This window comes from Symsagittifera roscoffensis, chromosome 10 (assembly GCF_963678635.1).
Source record: "Symsagittifera roscoffensis chromosome 10, txSymRosc1.1, whole genome shotgun sequence".
Lineage (NCBI taxonomy): Eukaryota > Metazoa > Xenacoelomorpha > Acoela > Convolutidae > Symsagittifera > Symsagittifera roscoffensis.
Genome location: NC_087071.1, coordinates 22554205 through 22564011, shown reverse-complemented (window position 1 = coordinate 22564011; position 9807 = coordinate 22554205). Strand labels below are relative to the sequence as shown.

Below are 9807 nucleotides of genomic sequence, written 5' to 3'. Positions count from 1 at the left end.
TAATTTTGTTGACCCTAATTAAGATATAAGAGCCATATCATTTCCTAGGTGTTTTTACGGGCTATTTTTTTGATAGTTTCCAGGAATTTGACAATTGTTTGAGCGTTTTTGAGAGCTGATCGATGACAAGGAAAATTTAGTGCTGAGTTAATTCAGCGATGTGAATTGTCCCGCGCTCAAAATTGTGTCAAAATGATTTGAGGCAAGCTAATTGAATATATATTGGTTCCAACTTCGACCCAAGTTATAACACTAATTTTTCGGTAATGACTTTTTGGGGAAGTTGAAAGTAAAATTGAGCTTGAAGTTTACTTAAGTTCTTAAGTTCAAAAAATCCCGGTTAATCAAATTGTTAAGCAAAAACTATCAGAAACTAATTAAAGAGCAGTAGAGAGACAATCATGGCGCTACCCCATTACAAGGAGTCTTCATTTTCCTTGTTTGCAGAGTTATATTCGCTTTTGTTTGAGGTTTTTCACAATTTCAAACGGGTGCTTTGTTTGTGGGCAAACTCCTGTAATAAATGATTGAATTTATAATTAGGAGCAAAAAAGATATAGTACCCTATTTTATTTTTTTTTGAATTTTTAAATTTATAAGAAGTGTCCTTTTGTGGATATTTGGAGTACCCTCGATATGTCAAATGTCAATCGAGACACAACAACCATCTTCAAAATTCTAAAAAGAGCAATCCAGATTAGCTGACAACACGTATCGCTAAGAATTTACTCTTCCGATTAATTTTGTCTTTACGGCAATGAGAGAAAACTGCAAACCCACATAAATCAAAAACACGATAGCGTCTCATCGAGAAACGGAAATATGGTTTAAAATTTCTTAATGATCTGTGATTTTTAGCGAAGAAAAGTTGGATTGGAATTAAATGGACTAAAGTTGGCTGGTTTTATAATCAAAATGAGTCTCAAACCTTCAAAAAAGTTCAGCAAAAATTTAGTCAATCAGTTATACCTTCTCACCATGTGAAGTGTGATTACTATTTGATCTTATGATGATGCAGAATTGGCAGTGATAACGTCATATCTATGTTAGATTTGCTGTTGTAAAAGACATATGCCTTAACAATATGTGCTATAATGATTGTCGTTGGAAAAGTGATGAAATTGAGCAGCATTAAAAGGTGATAACTTTATGTTTATCATATTCAGTTCCAGCAGCTGCACTCTTTTTTGTCTTCTGCCCCATCAGGTGACAAACAAAACTTTTTTGCCGTTCTTCGATAACTTTTTCACATCTACCAATTTTGAAAAAGAAGTTCATTTGCTGTTTTGCTCAATCGCCCTGGAATTCAATCTAAACCGCCAAGATTCTTCGATTGAGCACTGAAATAACTTTTTGCAGCTCATTTTGTATAGCCCTGGCCCTTTTAATAGGTTAATGATTGTAATCTTTTTGAAAGTTTTCTTTCTGAAAAAGCATGTCGATCAAAACAGCGAAATTTTTACTTCTTTCAAGCATGTTTTGATGAAAAATAAATTAAATTATTAAGGCTGTTTTCATTTAGTACTAGATTGTTTGATTAAGTTTTCATATAGATATATAAATATATAGACAAAATATGGACCTAAGGGGTTGTTATCTGAGCATTGCGCTGCTCGTTCTGTAAGATCATACAAACTCCGATGGAAATATCTCATGATTGGTATGGCTACCAAATGAGATCTGGCAAGACACTATCAATTGCTCAATAAATGTCTTTAGCTGAAAATGTTTGCTGCGCTCACACACAGCTGAAACCTTTTAGACATAAACACGAAGGAAATAGAAGGAAAACTCTTATCATACAATTTTCATACGAAATTTAAAAACTGTTTTAAAGATTTTTAATACGCATTTTATTTCTATTTGGCTCATTTGAAGCTTTCTGGTCATGTAAAAAATAATAAAAAGACTTTAGATGAAAAAACGCTTATCATACAATTTTCATGCATAAATCTGTATGAAAAGCCACTTTGTTATAATTTTTTTTCAAAAATCTCTATAAAAGCATGTATCGCTAATTACAAATGAGGTTAATGAAAGGTTTTCAATGACAAAGACCGATTTAACTATCAAAAACATGATTTTAGTTTTATTCGAAAAAATGCATATATAATAACTTTCATATATGAAATTGTACGATAAGCATCTTTTCAGAGAAAAATTAGAACTTTTGAAAATCATTTGAAACTTTTTTTGGGTTTAACGGGGCTTTTCCATGATTTAGATCAACTTACTGTCAAAAAGATAATTTCACTTAAGTAACGTTAAATTGTATGCTGATTGAAATCAACTAATGAAAACAAATCAATTTTGCAGCGTATTAATTTTTACGCAAATGCGCCAGATCTAATAACCGGCTGCAACATTTTTTTTGCAAGAAAAACATGAAAAAGTGTGTAGTAAATGTGAACATAATGGCGACAGAGATAATAAGCTCGATTAAGTGGTTTACAAGCTAAAAATAGATATACAACAAACTCAAACGAACCATTCATTTTTTTCTCGAGCCAGCTTAACAAATATGAAATTGAAAAACAAACTAAACAGAATGTGTGCGATAAAATGAAATCTAATTTCTAACAAAGTAGAATTTTTTTCAGATTATGTTTGGCCATTATCTATATCAATAAGCACCAAGAGAATGTAAGTGAATTGTTTGATCAAACTATTCAGAATAGTTAATTTTCAAATTATAGAATTTTTAAATTGATTTTGATCCCCTTTTAAACAATTAAACACTATCTTTATTCTTCTATTTGAATCTGAAAAGTTTCAACTTGATCTGTTGTGTTCAGGATTAAACAGCAGAAGAAATAAAACCTTAACAGAAGTTAGATGTTCTGTGATGTAATTTTTTTGACACTGATTTTTGTTAGATAATTCAAAAAAGACTTTTTCAGACCTGAAGAAGAGTAATGACAATGCAAGAAGGCGATTCACTTCACTACTCCAGCTTGTCAAACGAATCAAACTCTAACTCCCATGATCATGAAAATGCTCCACCAGCACAAGGTATTCAGGGTTGTTTTCAATATTTAGATTCAATTTTAATGGCTAGATTTAGCGCCGCAATGTTGTTTTGGAGGGTAAACATTAATTTAAAGATAGAAACGGAAAAATCACAATTTATGCAAAAATACAACGAAAATGGCTAATTGAGGCTTATTTTCCTAAAAAAGTGAATCAAAAAGTGAAATAATGGATTGCGATATTATAAAAAGAAGCAGGTCTGTTAGCTTTTCATGATCTGTAGAAAAAATTCAGTTCATCATCAGTTTGAATACCGAATTATTTATTTGAAAAATGGATAGATATAGAAAATTTTTCTCAATACAGAGACGAATTGTTCGAAATGAACGAAGATGATAAGGCAATATTTAATATTTAAGGTTCCATGAAAACTAATTGGTTAAATTGCATTTTCATGGTCTGTATCCATGAAATTCTAAAAAAATGAATATATGGAATTAAAAATCGATTACAAGTTAGCCCATTACAATCGATTATATCAAATTTCCCAAAATCTTCAAAGTAAATATTCAAATTTTGAACGTAGCAATCGCCAAACTGTTTTTTTTAGGATTTGAGGACGTATACTCCCTCTACACAAAAAGAAGCAGGTTTTAAAATAATTTTCTATTCTTGACCTTGATCGGAAAGTTTTGCGCTACTTGCTTAACAGTAGGCCCTTTTTGTATCAGATTGATTCATTTCAAGTTAATATCATTTGTTTTAGTACACATGGAAACTGCCCCCGAGGTGAGTGACGTTCGTCTGCTCGAACCAAGCCCTGGCAAGAACAGTCTCCCGTCGTGTCCTCCTTCAGTTTTGGTAACAAGATATAAAACTTATCATAAAATATTTCTATTAGGCAGCTAGAGATGTTGATAAGTTTCAGTTATTGCTGAAGGCAGCCAAGAAATATTTGATCAATTAAGCTCAAAGCACTAGATGCTGCAGAGTTTTTGACAACTTTGAAGTAGAAATGTATATCTCTTGTAAGTAGTATTGAGAATCTGCATTTTTACACGCTGTGATGCGCTACATTAGGATGCGCTAGCCAATTCTAAATAGTTAAAGCTAAGACTCTCTGAACGGTATTTAGTAGTAGCCATTGTTGTTCGACACGGGACGAGGTTTGCAATTGATGCTTCGACCGACTCGACCCATGTTCGACACGTTTCGACCAACCCGACCCCAGGTGTCTATAATTCTATTAAGTTTGACCGAACAAACACATTTTGGTTGAGTTCGACGGAGAAGTTTTCCCGGCAGAGAAGAATTTGAATCGAGGAAAATGATTTCGACTGCGTTGGACACAAAATTTTTCCGAGAAGCAGTTTGGGGCTGAATGAAACCACTATTCAAAAATGTGCTGAATGAACCCAATGTTCCCGAGCTCACCAAAAATGCTAGTCATACAATTTTCAGATATGGAAAAGAGCTAATCCCCCATTTTTCATGCAATTCCATAAGTACAGAAAAATGTAATATGAATTGTCTATGATTAGTGATTTTTGAACATGGAAATTGTATGACTCGCTTTTTTCCATAAACCAAAAAATTTGTAGGATGTTGTCGTAAGCGAACACATGTGACAGAAACCATGGTTTGCTCAAGACTAGAGCCACCAAAAATTTGACCTTCTTGCATACTTTGTGCATTGGAAACTACCTGAATTGTCTAAGAGTTGTCCAACACAAATCATATACTGAAAGAATCAAACTTTTAGATTTTGGCAAATCTTTTTTTTTACAGAACATTGACGTTAAAATTTGAGTTTTGATTAATCAGACAATGATCAAGGCATACATAAACATACTATACAGAAAAAATAAAAACATTGAGCCTTTTTGAAAGAAGTTATACGGAGAAATGGAAATCTATTTTTTTAATCAAAATTATGCAAACAAAAAAAATAAACTTTAAATGCAAAAGTATTTTTTGGAAATGGTTTATTTGAGTAAAAAATTTGTTTTCCGGTAAAAAAAAACAAACAAAACTTTTAGGGCAATTGCAAAATTACTTGAACAAACTTTTGTTGTCGCCATCAAAAAATTGCTAGTCATACAATTTCCATATATGGAATTCGTATGATGAGCATTTTTTTGACAGAATGTTCTCTATTTTGTTTAGTAAAATACACTGAAAAAAAAACTTTGTATGGGTAGTATTATTTAAAAGACTTATTTTAATCAATTGCATGATTAGCGTTTTTGGTCTATAAAAGTCAACCCGGGCTTAATAAAAAAAGCTGAAAAATCAAAATTTTACATAATGAGCGACTCATATTCGAAGTTGTGCGACCGCTTTGTGATTTTGTGCAACCCATATTGTGGCTTTGCGCGACCCATGTTGCGACTTTGACTGACCCATGTTGCAATTTTGCGCGACCCATATTGCTACTTCACGCGACCCATTTTCAACCAAACTCTGAATTTGCGCAACCTATGTCGCAATTTTGTGCGATTCAAATTTCTTGCAGGAGTTTGGTGTTTTGGTCGCAGAAAGTCCATTTCGGCACTCATTCGGTCGCAATATAAGTCGCAGATATCGGCCCGTGAACCTCTTAGTTGAAAGTTTGTCTCAATGTGCTTATAATCAACTCTGTTTAATATTTTAAGCAATTGCATGACTAGCGTTTTTGGTCTATTAAAGTCAACCAGGGCTTTAAAAAAAGCTGAAAGTTCAAAAATTTATATCTTGATCGCAAAAAGAACAAACGCGACTCATTGCAAAACCTTTAATTACGAGGCCACACAGTGCATTTTGTGAATTGTAAGTGGACTCCGAAACAAAGACGCTCTCTTAGATCTTCCTTTCCTTTTTCATTTTCTTTTGCTGTATTGACAAAATTTTAACATGTGTAAAGACTTGTCTCTGAATTCCAGAGACCTTTACACATCAAACTGTGCACCTAGCCAATGCACAGTTTGACATCATTATTGTGATAAAAAAGAAGACTAGTGTATTAAAACAAAACTCAGATTGTTCCCAAAATCCTTTAACGTTGATGAAAAAGCTTTCCTTCATAAAAATTGATAGAAATTTGAAAAAAAGCCTCATACGCTGTTTAATTGTATTATGCACATAGCAGTGCATTAACAAAAGCATTAACAAAAGCAAAATGCTTGCCGCAATCAAATTGGAATTTTTAATTTGACCGCGTTTATTAAATCTTGACTTGACCGGAATTTTTCCCACCCCATGAGGACACAAAAAACAAATGAGGTTGATCAATTTTGATTATTATGCATCCTTTTATTTCAGACCATAGGACTGAACTTTTCTCAAAATAAATATTTACAAAAATAATTTTTTCTGACATAAAAAGTCACCATGACCCAGGTTGAGCTGCTCGACTTATGTTTAGACTTTGAGAGTCAAGCAAGTGCAGTTTTGCGGTCGGTAAGCAATTTTTAAGTCAAGTGCATAGTCGAAACGTACCCGATTTGGGTAGTAAAAGTCGAATTATACCCAATTATGATCGATAATTTTGACAAATAGGTCGAGAAAGTCAAAACATAGGTCGAGCACTGCTGAAACATACATGGCAGTCTAAGCAAAACTGTGGGGTTTCAACAATGGTCAATTTGGTAAAGTTAATGCTCAATTTTTTTCGTGCTATGAATGCGTTAACGGCAATTTTTTCAGGTCCTGGAATTGTTTAAAGTTGAATTGAGGCATATTTGGTCTTATCAATGCGTTAGTGGCTGCTGAAAAGATCATTCTATAGCAGACATAAGCTTGTGGGGAAAGTTTTAAAAAACAACTGAAAAAAGTAAAAGGCTGTCGGAATTAATGTTCATTGATGTTGAAAGGCAGTCGTCAGAACACTCAGAGCTTCGCTCTGAAATGAGCAATCATGTTGAGTATCAGAAATTAAGGATTTGAAAGTAGTTCATATATTAATTTGATTTGAGATTAACCGGACAGAGTATTTTAACCAGTTTAATTATATTGATACAGGGCGGATTAAGGGGGGGTGGGATGGGGGTGGGCGGAAGCCATCTTCTTTCAGGGTTTCGACCCCCTGCCGACCCAAAGGGTCCCCCTTTGGTACTTTTTAAGAAGACCTGTTTTGGCGGCCGACCATCAAAATTTTTGTAAGGGCGCCGTCGGCGCCAATATATACTAACTTTGAGGGGGGAGCGCGTGCCAAAAAAGCGCAAATTTTTGGTCGATATTTTTCAAAAATTGCCTAAAAATGTCTTTAGGGACTAAACCGCGCTTAGGAGAGCTCGAAAAAAAACAATTCGGTCGACCTAAAAAAAAGGTCGAGAAAATTTTCGAAAATTTTGTAAAAATCCCCCCGTCGAAAAAATTCTAGATATGCCCCTGTATTGATATATTGATTGAGTTTTTGATTAAGTATATTGATCATGCACGGATTTGGGGGGGGGGGGAGGTTGGACTTCTTTCCTCAGTGTTTCGACCCCATCACAAACCACAGGGTCCCCTCTTTTGGTGTTGTTATGGCATCAATTTTGTGCCGACCAACCCTAAAAATTTTTAGAAGCGCCTTAGGGACCAATATATACTAACTTTGAAGGCTAGTGCGCGCCGAAAAAACCCAAGTTTTCGATCACCCAAAGTTGGTTTTTTTGATCTGCTCTTTCAAAAATTTGTCTGCGGCGCAAAATTTTGGTCAAAAAAGGGATTTTTGATGTACTGAGAGCGCTGGTCGACCTATGAAATAGTCGACAATTTTTTTTCGAAAATCCGCCCCCCCCCCCCACACACACACCCTAGAGAGAGTCCTTGATCCGCCACTGATATTGATTGAGTTTCGATTGACATATTGATTGAGTTGAGATGAACCGGAGAAATTATTACGACTAAAAAATGTAACTGATTCCTTTTATTTTACTTATTTTCAGTGGGATCATTTTTTATAGCTAAAATATCTTTTCATAGCCCCGAATCACAGTTTTTTGCAATCAAACTATTCGTATAGTTCTATCATGGGAAAGTTAGCTTGTACCCTTTTTGGTTCTATTTTAGTTACCAAATGAGAAAATGGGGCATATGACTGAATCAGCGCCTCCTCAACTTCCGAAAGAGCCATTGGTCATTCACACACCCAATCATTCAGGGGTTCAACGAATATCAATTGTTTTCGAAAGTCCTTCGCCCGAAGAAGCAGAAAAAACTACTAAACAAATAACCGAGCTCCAGTCTTCTAATATTGAGCATTTGAATCGGCAAACAAAAGAACTCCAGACATCCGTTGAAAAAATAGGCAACAAAGTGCGAATTCTTGAGAACTCGAAATGTTTCCACGATTTCAGCCAAGATGAAGAGTTTTCTCGGCGAAGTGAAGTCGACACCGATGAAGAGGTCAAAAGAAAAATCTCATCAACTAACGGTGACTGGAAATGGCTCGAGAAGTCTGAATGCAGGCAAGCAGATGAATCTACAAACACTTCGCTCGTAGTCGAAACAGACGACAAATCACTGTCTTCTGATCTAACGCAGGTGCAAGATGCTTTAAAGAAAGCCGAGTCAAGAATTGTGGATTTGGAAACGGAGAACAAAAACATGAAAACTGCAATGCAAAATATTCTTGAAAAATTTAATGAGTTCAAAGCTCATATTCAAGAATTATCTCAGTCAAAAGGGTCAGATCCAGCTGCAACGTGTGAACAAACTCAAACCAAAAAGCAACCAAGGAAAGATTTGTCGCTAAATTTGACGCAAGAACCCAAGAAAATGAACAAAGAAATGAAGTCACCGATGTCCAACTTTATCTAATTACATATGTCTCTTTTTGCTCGGCTCTCTGAATCTCTTTTAAAAAAACTAAAACTTCATAAAGTTGCCATTCGGATTGGTGTAATGCGTGCAACAAACAAAGTTACAAATTTTCGATTGAAAATGTCCGTTGCGCGATTAAAATTAACTTAAAACAAAAATACAGTAAACCAAAAAGCATTGAATTAAGCGCATTTACTCAACCTCATTCTCAAAACTACAGCAGTTTTTGAAATCTGAGATAAACTGATATTATTGTTAGATTTTAACACAAAACTTCAACTTAACCCTCTTGAAAAGGTAAATGTATGTATGATATGTACATGAGACCTTTGTGCTGATGACCTTGACCTTCAGACATTTGTTTTTAACCAGTGAAAATCTATATCATTTGTTCTGAATAAAGGCAACAGAAAGTATATTGCATAATTGTAACTGTTAGTTTACTCACAATTTGAGTTAGTTATGTTTCCATGAGTCTTAGTCTAAAATCAACCCAATTTGAGAAAAACACTTTTGAATTCAAGTTTTGTTCGAATTGTTTTTCGGATAGTTAAAATCATCACTTTTCATGATAAAAAATTTAGCAGGAGGTATAGTTAATTCCAAGTTATTGGCAATATTGGTGAAAAATACAACATTTCAAGTGACTAAACGGTCTTAACCGATGGAAATTTGTGAGAAACTAAAATGAGACATCAAAAGGAGCAGTCTTATGTTAACTACTTCATTCAGATTCGTTGAGCGAAAAGATTATTGCTAGCTTGGCATTAATTATACCATTACTCCGAAAATCAGTTAATGTTGGAAGTATTTGCAACAAAAATTTTCGTCTTTTTGAAAATAAAAATTTTCAAAATTTTGAGAACCCGAGGTAGACAAGATTTCCCTCACAAAAACTTCCGGGAATCTAATTTATGATTTAAAATATAAAAAATTTTGACCAATTTAAGCATGAGAATAGATTTGTGGGAGAATTTAATCGATTAATTTCAATTTTTAAAAAACCATTACAAACCGTTATGATTGATATAATTGTAAAACTTTCAGTTT

General features: G+C 34.1%; 1 protein-coding gene across 2 annotated transcripts; it reads left to right on the top strand.

The window, feature by feature from the left end:
• Positions 1-2472: 2472 nt before the first annotated feature.
• LOC134855378 (uncharacterized) lies at positions 2473-9244 on the top strand. 2 transcript variants are annotated; one of them, XM_063871882.1, is made up of 4 exons: positions 2473-2643; positions 2901-3012; positions 3737-3759; positions 8005-9244. In XM_063871882.1, exons 2-4 carry the CDS (start codon positions 2916-2918, stop codon positions 8752-8754), a joined length of 870 nt encoding a protein of 289 aa, XP_063727952.1. In that variant the 5' UTR covers positions 2473-2643; positions 2901-2915; the 3' UTR covers positions 8755-9244. The 2 variants fall into 2 exon arrangements, with proteins under 2 accessions (XP_063727952.1, XP_063727951.1); XM_063871881.1 differs by having other exon boundaries at positions 3737-3831.
• Positions 9245-9807: the final 563 nt, after the last annotated feature.

Coding starts and splice junctions, on each gene's coding strand:
- LOC134855378 (XM_063871881.1), top strand. CDS start 2,916: ATGACAATGCAAGAAGGCGATTCACTTCACTACTCCAGCTTGTCAAAC. Junction 3,013..3,736: donor AAATGCTCCACCAGCACAAG/GTATTCAGGGTT, acceptor CATTTGTTTTAG/TACACATGGAAACTGCCCCC. Junction 3,832..8,004: donor CGTGTCCTCCTTCAGTTTTG/GTAACAAGATAT, acceptor GTTCTATTTTAG/TTACCAAATGAGAAAATGGG.